General features: G+C 39.5%; 1 protein-coding gene across 3 annotated transcripts in view; it reads left to right on the forward strand.

Annotated features, from left to right (window-relative positions):
• Window positions 1-16,995, forward strand: part of tmem150c.L (transmembrane protein 150C L homeolog) — a 65,612-nt gene extending 48,617 nt beyond the window's left edge. For 2 of the 3 annotated variants that reach the window (XM_041591195.1, XM_041591198.1), the window contains exons 4-10: window positions 1,731-1,781; window positions 1,868-1,900; window positions 1,987-2,054; window positions 10,681-10,808; window positions 12,576-12,653; window positions 13,861-13,960; window positions 15,906-16,995. In XM_041591195.1, the coding sequence (XP_041447129.1) occupies window positions 1,731-1,781; window positions 1,868-1,900; window positions 1,987-2,054; window positions 10,681-10,808; window positions 12,576-12,653; window positions 13,861-13,960; window positions 15,906-16,126 (679 nt within the window). In that variant the 3' untranslated portion in view covers window positions 16,127-16,995. Of the gene's footprint in view, window positions 1-1,730; window positions 1,782-1,867; window positions 1,901-1,986; window positions 2,055-10,680; window positions 10,809-12,575; window positions 12,754-13,860; window positions 13,961-15,905 lie in introns of all 3 variants that reach the window. The other variant, XM_018253107.2, reaches the window with a different exon arrangement.
• The last annotated feature ends 541 nt before the right edge of the window (window positions 16,996-17,536 follow it).

Raw genomic sequence — 17,536 nt, forward strand, 5'->3', positions numbered from 1 at the left:
CTGTTGATGTATTTAATACACTTGGGTAAAAAATGCTAGGAATCTGTACTTTTGCCTTAATATGCATCTATGTATAGACACATGAGAAGTGTACTACGGGACAGATTTATCAATGTTCGAATTCAAGTTTTTACTGCAATTCGAGTTTTTTTTTCATGTGCTAATTAATATTCATAAATTCAGATGAGAGTTTCCAAAACATGAATGTTAAAGATTTATTAAGCACAAAAAACTTGAAAAACTCAAATGTAAAATTTGACATCTAAAAGTGGCAAGTAAAGTGGGAGTTGTCCTAGGCAAAATGTAAATTTTTCAATTTGAGATTTTTTTTAATTTTTTGAAAGTAACTCCTTGAAAATCATACGATGAAAACCTTTTTCCAGAAGTAAGTGAATGCATGAATACATAAAAAAGTGGGATTGTGAAAGACAATGTCAGGAATAGATAAGGGGCACTGTGGAGGCAGAGGTGGAAAGGGTGACTCCTTCAGACAGGAGCTGAGTACATGGGACACAGAGAGCAAAGGCCAGGATGAGACAGATGAGGGCGAAAAGTCAGGAGTCCAGGACTGGAACAGGATGGTGCAGGCTAAGAAAGCAGAACTGGATCAAAGACTGGACAGGAGCAGGATAAGGCGCGAGGACAAGGCAGACAGGACTGGAAAGCAGAGCAGGGCTGGGGCAAGGTACAAGGTTCAGATCAGAGCCAGGAACCAGAGCTAGAGGCAATGCCACAGTGCTCATAAAAACCAATGCTCACCAATTAGGCTGCTGCTGGAAATACACTGCAGGCCAGGTGATAGATAAAAAACAAGCCTGCTAGCTGCTTACCTGGCCTCATGGATAAGGTACAGAGCCAGAAACCCAAAGTTTCCTGGTTCCTATCCCACTATTCGCCAGCGACTGCTCACATTGCCACACTTCACCAGGCGAAAATTCGCAAGGACAACGTTAATTCATTAAAACTGAAGTTGCGTCCAGGGTGCCGAACGCTGGCAAAGTTGGGTTTAAATGGGTTACTGCACTAAGAACTGTATCCTGATGAAGGGAGGGTGTTCCCCCACTCCCGAAATGTTGAATGCCATATGTTAGGAAATGTAAGGGGGAAGCCGGATACCCCAGAAAAAAATTATGATCTTTTGCAGCCTATCACCAGCGTTTTTTGGGATTTTTTGAGGAAGTCCTATCTACTCTATTGCACTTCGCCTGGTCTGAGGTGGCGAAGGCAAGTCTGACGTTCAGTAAAATCCGCATCTTAGTGAATTTGCAAAGTAACGCTCTTTCGCCAGAGTGAAACTTCGCCTGGTGTAAGAGTACGAAGTAGCGCTAGAGTCTATCTCCTTCGCTAGCGAAGTTATGCCATTGACCGTTAGTAAATTGGCGAAGTACCGAAAGACGTCACACTGGCGAATTTTCACCAGCGTTAGTCACTTCACCCTTTAGTAAATTTGCCCCTTAGAAACAACACTAAAATGATTGTTTCTCAGAATTCAAATAAAGGAATATTAGCTTTAGTTCATATTGAATAGCATAGCTAAAATGTGTTGCATAGTCAGCATCACAGAGTTTGCTTTAAATGGGCAGTAAAACCCTAGGTGGTATTTTTAGAATATATGCAATATAACTGTTTCGAAGCATCACAGCAATGATTACAGCATATGGGCTGATTGTTGTCAGTAGATTATATCATGTGTCACTTATTCATATTCTTAAAACCATTTTTTTATGCAGATATTTTATTGCCATAGAAGACAACAGAATTTTTCCTTTAAACTTAGACAGGTAATTCTATTTTACATATTTTTTAAATACTGTAAGTACACGTTCCACTTTTTAATCTTGATTTTACTATCCTTGTTTTACTATAGCAGACCACCCACAAAAAGGCCTCCATATATAAGGTAAATTAATCTACTTAAACTGGATTGACTGCAATATATTTAATGTATAATGCTGGAGTTATAACCATCTGCTTTATATTTTATAGTATTGCAGGCGACGAGCCCCCTGCAAGCTGTGTGTTTAGCCAAGTCATGAACATGGCAGCATTTCTAGGTAGGTAGGAAAACCTTGACTTAATTTTAATTCAGCATAAAAATAGCAGTTGTACAAACTGGACTGTGAAATGGCTATAAATCAGGGGTGCCCAAACTTTTTGCAACAAGGGCCAGATTTGGTGAAGTGAAAGTATGTGGGGCCGACCATTCAGCCCGACATCCTTTGAACCATTAACATTAAATTACAGGAATCGAGTAACCGTAGCAGTAATATTTGGGCACATTAGTGAAATGATCTGCCACTTGGTCTATACTGCTGCCTGTGTGCTGAAGGTGTTTGTCATGGACACGGTACTTCCAACCGCACGTGACTTTAGGTGTGGCTATCAGGGGTCACTCACTCTCACACACCTTGCACAAAGGTTAGACTAACACAAAACCCCAAACACCAACCAACACCCACAAAACTCATTCGCTGCCACCATCTATCATTCACAGGCGATAGAAACCTAATGTGACTATTCCCCTGTTCTCTCTAACAGGTAATAACTCACAATACACCAATGCATTAAACACTCTCTCACTATAGTCAGTTCCTACTGATTCAACAAGTACTTCAGCATGCAGAGGGTTAAGGCTCACAGTTACACTCTTTCAGGCTAGGTTCGTTTAGAGAATCAAAGACAATCTTATTAAATTCTCTTTAATATTATAAAAGCTATAACAGTGCAATATACAAAAAGATGTTACAAAAAGAGACATACATTCAATAATATTACAATTACAAACAGTTGTAAAATAAAAGGGAAAACATGGAAAACCTATACTTAACTTCAAACATATAGAATTCCTAGTCCTGGAGGCAAGGGGAAACAAACGGGATAACTTCCAATCGCAATTGGTCCTCCAAAGTAAATCCCTCAGGAATGCAAGGGGTGTGGCCTAGCAGGACACAGATTGAGTTTTTATGACCTCCTGTGAGTGGTTCTGGACCAAGAATATAATGACCATAACTCCTTATAGGAACATAGGAGAGAGATGATATTATATTCATTGGTTATTAATTCTCTCAGGGATTCCATAGATACTAAACATCAATACTGTGTGACCTGCCCCTGCTCAGATATCCACATCTAATACACAGAGTACCAAAGTCATGTTCCTAGTCATGTACCTAGTCATGTTTGGACTCGTTTGAAATCTGAAATTGCCTTGAACCCATCACCAGTTTTTTATACTGTTGGTACAACAGGTATGGGTTCTGTGAGGATAAATATATTTGAGTATACCTTATATGTGACCTTCACTTCACCTTTGAGGGTCTTGCTGGGAACTTTAAGTTCTCACTCCTTGGGCTTCCCCCTCCCCATGGGATTAGGTTGCCTCCCAGGTCTAAAGTCTTGTTCCTTGAGGGCTATATCAGTATAATCCCAGGTACTGGACTGGTTTTATGTAGGTATACTTCCCATTTTGCCTCTATCTGCACTGTCTCTGGACAGAGTTCAGGTTTGCATAGTAGGTAATCACTGCTCTCCTCAGGCATCTGACCTATTCCTCCCAGCTTGTTCACTCAGGGGCCCTCCAGCCTATCTCTAATCTCCCATTCCCTGGGCCTAGACATAGAAACTAGCTGTTAGCCTCCCAACCCCTTGATGCCACCCTGGTCTCCACTGACCTGCTTAGTTTTGGGTTGGCAGAAACCACTGGGCTTGTCCTTAATACTCTGGACTTCTGGAAAAACTTTCTTGCTATCTGACTTGGGAGCAACTCCTGGTACGGTCAGCCTTTCCTCCTTAGTACTGACCAGCTTAGCCCCCCTCAGTACTGGTTCTGGCATGAGGGCTTTTCCTGGCCCACCACTACCATCACTCTCCCCAGTCTGAGTGGCACTATCCACTAGGACCCTACTCTGAGTCCTAACCACCTGTCCCTCATGCTTCTGCACTGACGCCTGAGCTTGGCATAGCTGCTGACCCCCTCAAGACCTCCGGCATTTTGGGTACAGGATCAGGGACTACACGCTGGAAATCCCTCACTGTCGGTATACTACCGGGCTGCACCAGGGAGACTCCTCGGGGAAACCTCTCCTCCCCCTCTCCCTTCTTATCCCTACTTTGGGACAACACTGGTTCAGGCACTGGTTGACTCTGGCTCCTGCCTCCCAATCCTCCCTCCCAGTTACTTTGCTGTATTGTACTTTTTACCATTACCTGTTGAGGTGGGTGGCCACACTCCAGCGCAGCTGGACCTAGTGAGACCTGGTCATAGGACACAAAAGCAGTTATCATGTAACCCAAATCATTCTCCAACAAGACATTTACAGGAATTTCATTAGTTACACCCACTTCCCTTAGACCTCTCCCCGCACCCCAATCGAAAAAAACTTTTGCCACAGGCAACTTTTGGGTGGCTCCCACCCACTCCCTTTATGGACAAAGTCTTTCCAGAAATAATGTCCCCAGTGTTTATCATCTCTGGACGCACCAGAGAAAAATTAGACCCCGAGTCTCTTAGTCCCTGAGTCACTTTGTCCCCCACAATCACAGACTGCATATGATGATGTAGATTCTCAGGCTTACCAGACACAAGCATTACAACAGGCTGTCCAGGTGAAGTTGGTTCCTTCTTTTGTGGACAGTCAGTCCTCAAATGGCCCATCTGGTTGCAGGAAAAACATTGGCGGGTATCCTTCTGCCCCACAGCTGCAACAGACCCCCCCAAAAGATGACTGTGGACTGCTGTGTGCGGTTCCTCCTGTTGATCACTCCTTGTAGCTCGGTACAGATGCTTTGCGGTGGTCAGACATCCTACTTGCAGCATATGTGTCTGCTATCTTTGCTGCCTGATCTGCTGTTTTGGGCTCACGGTCCATAATGAATTGCTTCACTTCCATAGGACACTTGTGCAAAAATTGATCCTTTATCATCAGATCTTCCAGGCACTGAAATGATGTAACAGAGAGTCCTCTCAACCAGGATCTAAAAGCGGTTCTCAGACTACTCACAACATCAGAGTAGCTGTCTGTAGGTCCGCGCTCCACAGTCCTAAATCTTTTGCGGTATACTTCTGGTGTAAGATGGTACTTTTTGATCAGGGCATTTTTTATAGCATCATAGTCCCCATCAAACTCTGGTGGTAAGTCCACAAAGGCATCCAGGGCTTTGCCTTTCAACCCTGGGGTGAGATATTTTGCCCATTGCTTACGGGGTAAGTGATACTGTCTACAAGCTCTTTCAAAGCACCGCAAAAAGGTATCCAGGTCACCATCTTTATCCATAACTGGAAATTTATCCACGGAGTTTATTAAAGGGCGTACTTCCTGGGTCTCACTGGACCGTGAGTGTGATCCTTGCTGCTGGAGCTTGACTAACTCCAGTTGATGCTGTCTTTCAGCTGCTGCTGCATCTCTTTCTGCCTTTCTTTCTGCTGCATGTTGATATTGCAGGATAAGCTGAAGACACAGCTTGGGGTCATCTGAACCCAACAATTGCAAAGCTGCTTGCAGGGATGAATTCCTGTCATCCTGCCCACTGCAGCTAGAACTGTCCTCTCGCTGAGAGGATCCAGGAACAAAGTTCATCACTGGGACATCCTGAGTTGCATAGTCTCCTGCCTCAGGTGTGTAGTTCTGCTGCTCCTTTTCCACCAAGGCACAAATCAACATTTCCTTCGATTTGTCCACTGCATCAATTCCTCTTTGCTCACAGAGATTGATAGAGAATCAAATACAATCTAAACAATCAAAGTGCAATATACAAAATAGATGTTACAAAAAGAGACATACATTCAATAATACAATTACAAACAGTTGTAAAATAAAAGGGAAAACCTATACTTAACTCCAAAGATATAGAATTCCTGGTCCTGGAGGCAAGGAGAAACAAATGGGATAACTTCCAATCGCAATTGGTCCTCCAAAGTAAATCCAAAGTTTAGTCAGAAGAGCTGACTATTTATTAGTGATTTCAGGGCATCAGATAACTGCACACTCCCCCTCCCTCAGGAATGCAAGGGGCGTGGCCTAGCCGGACACAGATTGAGTTTTTATGACCTCCTGTGAGTGGTTCTGGACCAAGAATATAATGACCATAACTCCTTATAGGAACATAGGAGAGAGATGATATTATATTCATTGGTTATTAATTCTCTCAGGGATTCCATAGATACTTAACATCAATACTGTGTGACCTGCCCCTGCCCAGATATCCAAATCTAATACACAGAGTACCAAACCTAGTCATGTTTGGACTCATTTGAAATCTGAAATTGCCTTGAACCCATCACCAGTTTTTTATACTGTTGGTACCACAGGTATGGGTTCTGTGAGGATAAATATATTTTGAGTATACCTTATGTGACCTTCACTTCACATTTGAGGGTCTTGCTGGGAACTTTAAGCTCTCACTCCTTGGGCTTCCCCCTCCCCATGGAATGGCTCTTATCAGCCAGGGCATGGAAGAGGGCATTACAGCTCTGACCCCTCTGACCATAGTGAAAAGAGGCCTGTTATGTGTCTGATTTAGATGTTGGCAGAAATATTTCTCATGATACCTTGGCCTGTTTTATTAACTATTACAGGCCTGTATCATGACAGTGTTAGCAATAGACATGTACTGGCACATAATGATGCCATACTTCTTTTGTTTACTGTACTGGCACGTCAGTACGTCTATTGCACCTTAAACCCTAAAGAAGTATGCGAAAACAGCGCGTCACTACGTGCCAGTAAGTATCTATAGTGAATACCTTCAGCACACAGGCAGCAGTATAGACTAAGTGTCAGATCATTCACACTGTGCTGGGGGCCTCATTATGATTCATTTCATGACTGAGGCTGAGGGCCAATGTAAATTTGAAAACAGGCTGCAATTGGCCCCCAGGCCGCACTTTGGACATGCCTGCTATAAATGATAGGAAATAGATGTGGTGGCATTGTTCCAATAAACAAACACAATCCTTCTTGTGCTTCTTAGCCTGCTTTAGCCTGTAGAAAATTACAAATTGCCATTATAAATTAATGTTTTACTAGCACCGTAATCATCTACTTGCAGACTAAATTCTCAGAATGGCAAAATCTTCTGAAAGTAGATTGGCCAAGCAACAACAGCATAGTCTGACAACTTTGGGGGCATTGTCAGTGTTATGTTTTGGTAAGCGAGACTGAGTATATTGTAACAGTGCTTTATTAACAACCTCATGCAGCCAATACACTTCAGCAGGAACCTCAACTCACACAATTAGCACTATAGAAAGTATTATGTATGCACAGTATATTTCTTGTATACAGTGACACCTACAGGTTATTTGTACAAACAACATATATTCCCACTATATTAGAAAAGCATGTTTTGTAAGTAAGAGAAATGTATTACCCAGGCAGTGAATAAGTAAAGCACTCTAGCAGCAGAAAATTACCCTTGGTCAGCAGCAAATATGTAATTTTCAAATATACGTATCCAAGCAGTAAAAGGTATGGTAGGCTCACCCGAGTTTGGAAGAAAAGGTGCAGGCTGCTGCAGAGACAGAAAAGACATCTCGTCACCAATTTTATTATGTTTAGGTAGCTGAGAATGGGTATGGCGTAACAGTACTTTATTCACAGCCTCATGCAGCCATTACATTTCAGCAGGAACCTCAACTCTTAACACTTTTAGCCAGTGTCGGACTGGCCCACCAGGATACCAGGAAAAGTCCCCGTGGGCCCAGGTGTCAGTGGGCCCTCATGCTGCTAAACATTGGGCCTATTTCATGGCCTATTTTTATGAGAACAAAGAGGCTAAATACAGTAGTTGGATAAATAGGGTATAGTATGTAAAGAAAAGAGATTAGGAGAATAGAGGTTGAGTAAGGAGAGGAAGAAAAATAGTACTAAGAGTGGGCACCTGGTCTCAAATTAATTGGTGGGCCCCTGGTCAAAGGTTTTTGGGTGGGCCCCTGGTGTCCCAGTCCGACACTGCGTTTAGAAGTATAAAAAGTACCATATATGCATGGTATAATTGTTGTTTTTTTTTGTACTGATTTGACAATATGCATAAAAATACAGCATACAGATAAAATATAAAATATACCCATGGAGACAATTTTGCTAAAGCTCAGTATTGGAGCAGGCCAATGCTGTCCTGTCTGCTTCACACTTGCTACATTTACCCCTATATGTAAGATAAATAAGAGGTCCGGCAGGTCACGCATATGTCAGTACATTGCAGACACGCCATAGTGATTATGAAGGAAAGAAGCCTGCGTGTTACCTGATTTACAGCACATGCACAAGAGAATAGGGAACAAAGGATTATGTCACCGGTAAGATGGAGACAAAATATGGCGCCTTGCTCTGCAGAAAAATATATCAGTGGTTCAGAACTGCAGGAGAAACAGATAGAGGTAGCAAAGCTGTTAGGTTGTTCAAACATGCGGTTTAAGTTTATTGTAGTTTTATTTAAATCACGACAGATGACAGATCCCCTTTAACATATATTTAACAAATATTTATAATAGCATCAAAAACTTGAAAAACTTGAATTTTAAAAAATTTACATCTAAAAGATGCAGAGTTTATGTAGAAGTCAATGGAAGTTGTCCTAGGCAAAATGTAAGATTTTTTTTCAATATGAATTTTTCTATTTATCTTGAGAGTTGGTAGAACCATTGAAAATGATGAACATAATATGGTCAATGTCCAGACAGTGACTGCACATGTATGAGCACCTTAAATTTGTAGATAACGTAGACCAATGACATTTATTTTGTTTTATTTGCCATAAATAATATTTTATTAGTGTGTGTAGCTAACGTGGATTGGCATTCAGTTTTGGAGCCTTAGTATACAATAACTTCTGCATCATATTAGTACCTTTTGTCTCCACTTATCCTAGTTCCCCTTCTCAAGCTGGTTATATGATAGAAAGAGGCCAAAATGTATCTGACAAATCAAAATTGTCATGGCCAGACAGATTATCAGTTTTGGTTCAATAAGAAATGGTTCTGGCACATGGTGGGATAGGATAGGTGCAAGGGGGAAACTATTGAAGCAATATAGTACCAATATCCTAAAGCATTGTTTTAACCTAATTAACTCTCAATCATTTTACCAAGCGTATCCTTCTGGACAGTGTAAAACATAGAACAGGGGTTGTGATAATTGAATCTAAGACAGGCAGTATAGGTCAGGCACAGGCAGGGTAAAGCAGACACCAGCAGCATAGCACAGGCACACGTAGCCATCAGGACAATGCTAGAACTTGCTCTAATTCAATCCGGGACAGCTATATTTACATGCAGGCAGGCATGTGGCATCATTGCACTGCTTGCTATGCTGAATAATTTTGGAACAATCAGGGTGCTTTGAAAGCGTAGGTGCCTTTTTACAGTCTGCTTCCCTGGTGTGAAGAGGAGATAAATGCTGGTGCTTTCTTACAGCATAAATATGAGGTGTGAAGAGGGTATTAATGTGGTCACTTTTTACAGTCTGAATCTGAGGTGCATATGTGAATGCAGATACCATTAAGATAGTTAGGAGCCAGGTGTAGGCAACCATGACAGATGGCCTGCCACTTGGACAGGGCTGAGCTAGAGTGCAGCAGCCTGAGATACGTGACCTTAGATCTAGGCTGGTCTAGGGGTGCTTCCACCCCCTCCTGCTAATATCTTTCTTGTTCTTGGACCAGACAAGAGGAAGTGAATTTTCTAGTGTAGAGACTGTGCTTCTATACTCAAATCGCATAATTGTTACTGTTCCTTTAATGGAACAGTAACGTCAAATAATTAAAGTGTTTTAAGTAATAAAAATATAATGCAGTGTTGCCCTGCCCTGGTAAAACTGATGTGTTTGCTTCAGAAACACTACTATTGTTTATATAAATAAGCTGCTGTGTAGCAATGGGGGCAGACATTCATAAGAGGAAAGGCTCAGGTTATAGAGCAGATAGCAGATAAGCTCTGTAGAACATAATGGTGTTATATGGTTATCTGTTTAATCTGTGCCATATAGCCTTTTTTCAATTTCCACTATAGCTGCACATCAGCTTGTTTATTTGAACTATAGTAGTGTTACTTTAAAAAACTTTAGTTTATTGGTGTTACTGTTTCTTTAAGGCCTTGCCTAGACAAAGATACACACCTTTTAATTTTTTTGTGCTAAATCCTGCCTCTAGATGGTGCTAGAGTGTAATGGCCTTAGTCCATCAGAAGCAATGTATTGAAAAAAATTGCACCCTAGCACCATCTAGAGGCAGGATGTAGCACTAAAGCAGCTAAGCAGTGTGTATCTTTGTCTAGGCAAGGCCTTAAGAAATAATAACACCAAAAAATATCATGTAATGTTGCCATAGATTTATACAAATAAAAAGTTAGAATGTAAATTTTAGAAATACCCTGGCTTTAGAAATTGGTGACTTACATATGAGTACAGAGTTCAGTTCTATAGCAAAAATGTTTCTTAAACCAACCCTATTATGTACATCAGAAATGTTAGTATTGCTGTATAGAGAAGTTAACAAAAAACACATTTTATTTACTAGAATAATATGGATGAAAATTGGCCTAAACATTTGTAATAAACTACACTGTACTTGCTCCCTCCTTTCCTTCTATTGTCCTTTTTTATCCCATCATAACCCATAAAAAAAATGAAAACAAAAATCATGAACATTTCTTGGTGGCATCAATTATTTTTCTTACGATTCCAGCCCTAGTGATTGCTGTCCTGCGCTTCATACAGTTAAAGCCAAAAGCAATTAATCCTTATCTCAGTGTGAGCGGCCTTGTTGCCTTGTGCTTGACATCGTTTGGCATGACCCTACTGGGCAACTTTCAGGTAATTTATTATTGATTGCTTACTATGTTATTATGGTCAGGATTTAAAAAGTGCTGCAAACTGTTGTAATGTTCAGTACATGGGAAAATAAGCAATGAGAAGACATGCAATGCAAACTGGAAGAGCCTGTACAAATGGTAGAGCCTGTGCCTAAGCACTGTGTGCAAAGAGAAGTATAGGGAGTTAAAATATGTAATAGGTTACCAATGTATGCAAAATATGTCATGTCTAGACAGGGCTAACATTATTTTGAATTGTGTTTCCTGTATTTGAGCAGGTGGGAATTTCTTGAGACAACCAGAATGCAATTTAGAAAGTAAAAATCAATAAATAAGTACTGAAAAGGTGTAACATTTCTTGCATAACCCCTGGATATTGTTCCTATCTGTAATACAGTGTTGTAATTAGTTAGAGGTTTCTGTATAACTTTGATAAATCTGTAAGTAAGAATTATGCCAGTTTACAGGAATTCAAGGGGGAACTCCACTCCTAATCTTGTATGTTGCATGATGAAAGAAAAATGTCAACATTTTATAGATAATTGTATATGCTATTGAAAGTGATATTTGTTTGTCCCTTTCTATTTTCTAAATTCTTTAAATTGCTTCTGTCTCTGAGAATTGAAGCAATAGTAGGAGGAGAGCTAACCTCTACTATATTGTTTTGAAGGAATAGTTCAGTGTAAAAATAAAAACTCTGTAAATAGATAGGCTGTGCAAAATAAAAAGTTTCTAATATAGTTAGTTAGCCAAAAATGTAATATATAAAGGCTGCAGTGAACAGATGTCTAATAAAACAGCCAGAATCCAACTTCCTGCTTTTCAGCTCTATAACTCTGAGTTAAGGTGGCCATACACGGGCAGATAAAGCTGATGATATCGGTCGCTTGGACCGATTTGACAGCTTATCTGCCCGTGTATGGGGGCTTCCGACGGGTCTTCCCGATCTATATCTGGCCACGATATCGATCGGGAAGGTTTGATTTTTAACCGACCGACCTGTCGGAGCCACTTGGCGCATCGTAATTAGATCGTTCGGCCACACGGCCGAACGTTCGAATTACCCCCCGATATAGCCATGCCGTTAGTGGCATATCGGGGAAAGATCCGCTCGTTTGGCGATGTCGCCAAACGGGCGGATCTTTGAGTCTATGGCCACCTTTAGTCAGAGACTTGAAGGGGGGCCACATGGTACATTTCTGTTCAGTGAGTTTGTAATTGACCCTCAGCATTCAGCTCAGATTCAGAAGCAACAGATATGACCCATGTGGCACCCCCCCCCCTCAAGTCTCTGATTGGTTACTGCCTGGTAACCAGTCAGGGTAAACCAAGAGAGCTGAAAAGCAGGAAGTAGTGTTCTGACTGACATGTTATACGTCAAATCACTCCAGCCTTTATACATTACATTTTTGGCTAACTAACTATATTAGAAACATTTTTTATTTTGCACAGCCTATCTATTTACCCAGTTTTTATTTTTACACGGAACAATTCCTTTAAGAGTCAGCACAAATGAGATACTGTTTTCATTGTATTTACAAATAACTTTAAAATGATTGAACATTTTTAATTAATCAATGTTGGAAAGCTGATTAGAGTTACATTTTGTTTCATAATGACAAAAATCTGGGTGGAATTCAAACCAGCACTTGATGATTCAAAACGAGATAGAGATAGGCTCTTACACAGATTTGATGACGCACATTATTAAGTTCTCTCAATATATTATACACTGGTGAAGATATTGTATGTTTTTGATTTTTTTCAGCTGAAAAACAATGAGCAAATACATAATGTTGGAACATCAATGACCTTTGGATTTGGAACTCTAGCCTGCTGGATTCAGGCTGCATTAACCTTTAAAATCAATATAAAAAAAGAAGGAAGAAAAGCTGGAATCCCCAGAGTTTTATTAGCAGCTGCCATCACCATCTGTGTTATTCTTTGTATCCTTTATTGTTAAAAGTACCACAAAGCCTAGTGGTGATAGTGTTTAGCCTATGTCTAGCATAGGTACTAGTTATTGTGTTAGTGTAATCGTTGGCACTTTTGCGAACCAACACAGCCCTAAAAACAGGGCAGGAGGATCCTGGTACATGTAGTTCTGCAACAGCTGAATTAATAGTGGTTGCCTATCATTAGCATTTATTTCTTTTTTCTTTTGCACAGAACTATAAAAACAATAGTATCTCAGAGCTATATTTCTTAAAAATTAAACGCATGCCAGGCAACCTGCCAATAAATATATAGGCTAGTTTAACAACGTGAACGTGAGCATGACGACATAGCAAAATGCGGTGATACAAAACAGGAACTTATGGAACTGGTATGTACTTTGGAACACATGAGGTATGGGAGAGATTTAATTTTACCAACATCAGAACCCAATAATAAATAGTTATATTAGGTAGAAAAATGAACTATCATTTTGTGTGATTATGCAAAGTTTCTATGTAAAGTTTGTTCTTTAGCTGCCCTTGGGCAGATTTATCAAGGGTCGAATTGAAAATTAAAATTTTGAATTTGAATTTTCGGGTTTTTTTATGGCCAAAACTGTCACTGTCTATGGAACTGTTAAAAGTTTTTTGTAAAAAATTTAATTTGATTTTCGAGATTTATCATACTCTGGCCCTTTAAGAACTCGACTTCGACTATTCGCCACCTAAAACCTGCCAAATTGATGTTTTAGTCATCAATTTGGAGCTGTTTGCAGCCTTCCTGACATTTTTTTAGAGTTTTTTTTAAAACTCGAATCAAATTCAATTTGAGTTTTCGGGACGATCCTATTCCCCAGAGTTTAGAAAATTAGATTTTTTAATAAATTTCTATTGGTCGAATTTCGAGTTCATTGGAATTTATGCGTGTTTTAAAAAACTCTCATGAATTCAAAACTCGACCTATAATAAATCTGGCCCTTAGTGTATTTCCTTAGTATCTCTTGCCCTCTTACCCATTTTGCACAATGTGTCTTCTAGGGATGTACTTATTCCAGGATTCAGCCTTTTTTTAGCAGGATTTAGATTCTGTTCAAGTGCATGCCTGTACTGATTCAGGCTGCATTAACCTTTAAAATCAATATAAAAAAAGAAGGAAGAAAAGCTGGAATCCCCAGAGTTTTATTAGCAGCTGCCATCACCATCTGTGTTATTCTTTGTATCCTTTATTGTTAAAAGTACCACAAAGCCTAGTGGTGATAGTGTTTAGCCTATGTCTAGCATAGGTACTAGTTATTGTGTTAGTGTAATCGTTGGCACTTTTGCGAACCAACACAGCCCTAAAAACAGGGCAGGAGGATCCTGGTACATGTAGTTCTGCAACAGCTGAATTAATAGTGGTTGCCTATCATTAGCATTTATTTCTTTTTTCTTTTGCACATAACTATAAAAACAATAGTATCTCAGAGCTATATTTCTTAAAAATTAAACGCATGCCAGGCAACCTGCCAATAAATATATAGGCTAGTTTAACAACGTGAACGTGAGCATGACGACATAGCAAAATGCGGTGATACAAAACAGGAACTGGTATGTACTTTGGAACACATGAGGTATGGGAGAGATTTAATTTTACCAACATCAGAACCCAATAATAAATAGTTATATTAGGTAGAAAAATGAACTATCATTTTGTGTGATTATGCAAAGTTTCTATGTAAAGTTTGTTCTTTAGCTGCCCTTGGGCAGATTTATCAAGGGTCGAATTGAAAATTAAAATTTTGAATTTGAATTTTCGGGTTTTTTTATGGCCAAAACTGTCACTGTCTATGGAACTGTTAAAAGTTTTTTGTAAAAAATTTAATTTGATTTTCGAGATTTATCATACTCTGGCCCTTTAAGAACTCGACTTCGACTATTCGCCACCTAAAACCTGCCAAATTGATGTTTTAGTCATCAATTTGGAGCTGTTTGCAGCCTTCCTGACATTTTTTTAGAGTTTTTTTTAAAACTCGAATCAAATTCAATTTGAGTTTTCGGGACGATCCTATTCCCCAGAGTTTAGAAAATTAGATTTTTTAATAAATTTCTATTGGTCGAATTTCGAGTTCATTGGAATTTATGCGTGTTTTAAAAAACTCTCATGAATTCAAAACTCGACCTATAATAAATCTGGCCCTTAGTGTATTTCCTTAGTATCTCTTGCCCTCTTACCCATTTTGCACAATGTGTCTTCTAGGGATGTACTTATTCCAGGATTCAGCCTTTTTTTAGCAGGATTTAGATTCTGTTCAAGTGCATGCCTGTACTGATTCATTAAAATCAGATGTTTTTCACACCATTCTTCCTCCTGTAGTTTTTCTATATCCCCTTCCCCTCTACCCCATGTTTCTTGCTTGTTTCACAACCCTCCCTTCACATATTTTCCTTCCATCTACCTTCATACTCAGTGTTTCAGCCCACACCTTTATTTGAGTGCTCCAGTTGGCATACATAGCGCTTTGTAGCTCTTCACAGAAATGCTTCTATCATCAGGATAGCAGATGGAGTTGCAGAGAATCTGAAGTAAATGACACCCCTGTGTCAGATATGGCACCTTGCATCTTGTCAAGGGGAAACTAAAATGCCAACTCTACGGTATATTTAAAAATATAAAAGGCTTCAATTATGACTCCCTTGGGATACACCATTGCTTTTGACTGCCCTATCCGTGAAGGTATGGGGCCTTTAGAGGCCCATATACAACATTTATATTTTATTTAATTACAGGTTACAGCCTACTTTCAGTTTCTTTGATGAAACTCAAGTGTTGTTTTTCCTTAAATGGGTTGTTCACCTTTTTATTCAGCAGCTCTCATTTGTAGCCTTACAGAGCATTTTTTTTTTAGATGGGGTCAGTGACCCTCGTTTGGAAGCTAAAACAAACCAGAAGAAGAAGGCAAATTTAAAAACTATAAAAAAGAGAAAACAAGGGGCAATTGAAAAGTTAATTAGAATTAGCCATTCTATAACATAGTAAAAGTTAACAAAGGTGAACAACCCCTTTAAGATATGTCTGTAACCAACCACATACATGCAGAACCCAAACAAGTGGCTTCTTGTTTAGGATGCAATGATTTCTTCGGCTTTGTTGTTTTGTTTTCCTTAACTGTTAAATTGTTCAGATTTTATCTTCATGTCACAGAAACTTCACATATACGCTCCACGTGTCCAGTGGGTTCTTGTCATGTGTTTCTTGACATACTTTGGCACCTTTGCTGTGGAGTTCCGGCACTGCCGATTTGAAATCATTTGCATTGAAAATCAGGAGCACCAGGAGATTTTCCACAGCTTCTCTGAGAACCTTTCTGATGTATGCTCTGAATACCAAACTGATCAGGTGTAAAGCTAGCTGCCAAATTCAGCAAACATAACCAATCTACTATACACTATAAACTTAGAAATCGGAACACTAGTTTTGTAATGTGAAAAATGAGGATTACTAACAACTAATACAATTCTTCATTTATTTTGCAGTGTTTTTAAAATGATTTCTTTTTTTAAACTCTGTCTTGTATTTAGGATGTTACCGAAATCAACAGGTTAAATTCTTGATATGTCCCTGTAGATTTGTATAAGTCTCTACATAGTTTCCAGAACTAAAAGCTAGCCACAGTATGAGTGCATGTGAGCATAAGCAGTACATTACTAATGCCAACACTTGTTTCATGGCATATGTGTTATTCTATGTGTTCTAGTATATGAACTGAAATTCCATAGGATGTTAGCAAATAACAAATATACATCATTATTACAGATGTTGTATGTCTTTATGCAGGTGAGCACTTGAGCATTTTAATGAGGGCATTTAAGCTAGGCCTGCTAATGAAATGTCACTGTTATCCAAGCCTAATCTGGATGGCACCAATTACGAAAAATGCAGAAGCCAGTTTGCTACTGCCCTCTAATTGAGAAGCTTTGTACTGTATTTGCAGCTTGTGTATTTGTGGTAATATGATGAAAGGGAGATTAGAACTGCACCACCACTCACTTGTGATACATAGAAATAAATAACATTGGTGTGCAGGTTAATAAGTTTGGTATAAAAAAGGAATCATTTTGATGGCTTTGGTGCTCGCCTGAGTTGTTAAACACCATTGCCTGCCATAGCTACAGTAGCATGTTCCCAATTCACATCTGTAAGCAGGAGAGACATTCTAACCATTATGATTCACCCAGTGCAGTGGTCAAAACTCCATGTGCATATTTGGCCTTACAGTAAAATTTGCAGGCTAAAAAAAAAACAATACTTCATTCATTTCAGCAACTGATATGCACATTTTCGTTATTATTTTTTTCATTCCTTTTTCTCTGTACTGTAACAGTTAGAGACTATTCCTGTTTTTAAAGAAATGCATTTCCTGGTAGCCAATGGGACTGAACAGTTTATGTTTTTTGAGGTGGAGCTTGAATAATTTGAGCAGGATTAACATTAAAATGTTTGTTTATAAAACTAGTAAACATGAGATATAAGATAAGTATTTGGAAGTATACAGGTCTGCCATCAGAAATCACAGGGTCCCATTCAACAAAATGTTCTGAGCCCTGCCCACCCCACCACAGTCCCCACTCACGGCCCACACCCACACCACAGCACAGTAAAAAGGCCACACAGAATGAGTGCTGAACAGTAATTTTTGGCCAAAGTATTATTAAGCCTGCCACCAAGTCAAGGTAGGCCAACCTAAATTGCACATAGTTTTAGAGTTTGCCTGCATTTCTAATGTACAAATAAGAGCCTTTTGGTTTAATCCCC

The sequence above is a fragment of the Xenopus laevis genome, chromosome 1L (assembly GCF_017654675.1).
Source record: "Xenopus laevis strain J_2021 chromosome 1L, Xenopus_laevis_v10.1, whole genome shotgun sequence".
Lineage (NCBI taxonomy): Eukaryota > Metazoa > Chordata > Amphibia > Anura > Pipidae > Xenopus > Xenopus laevis.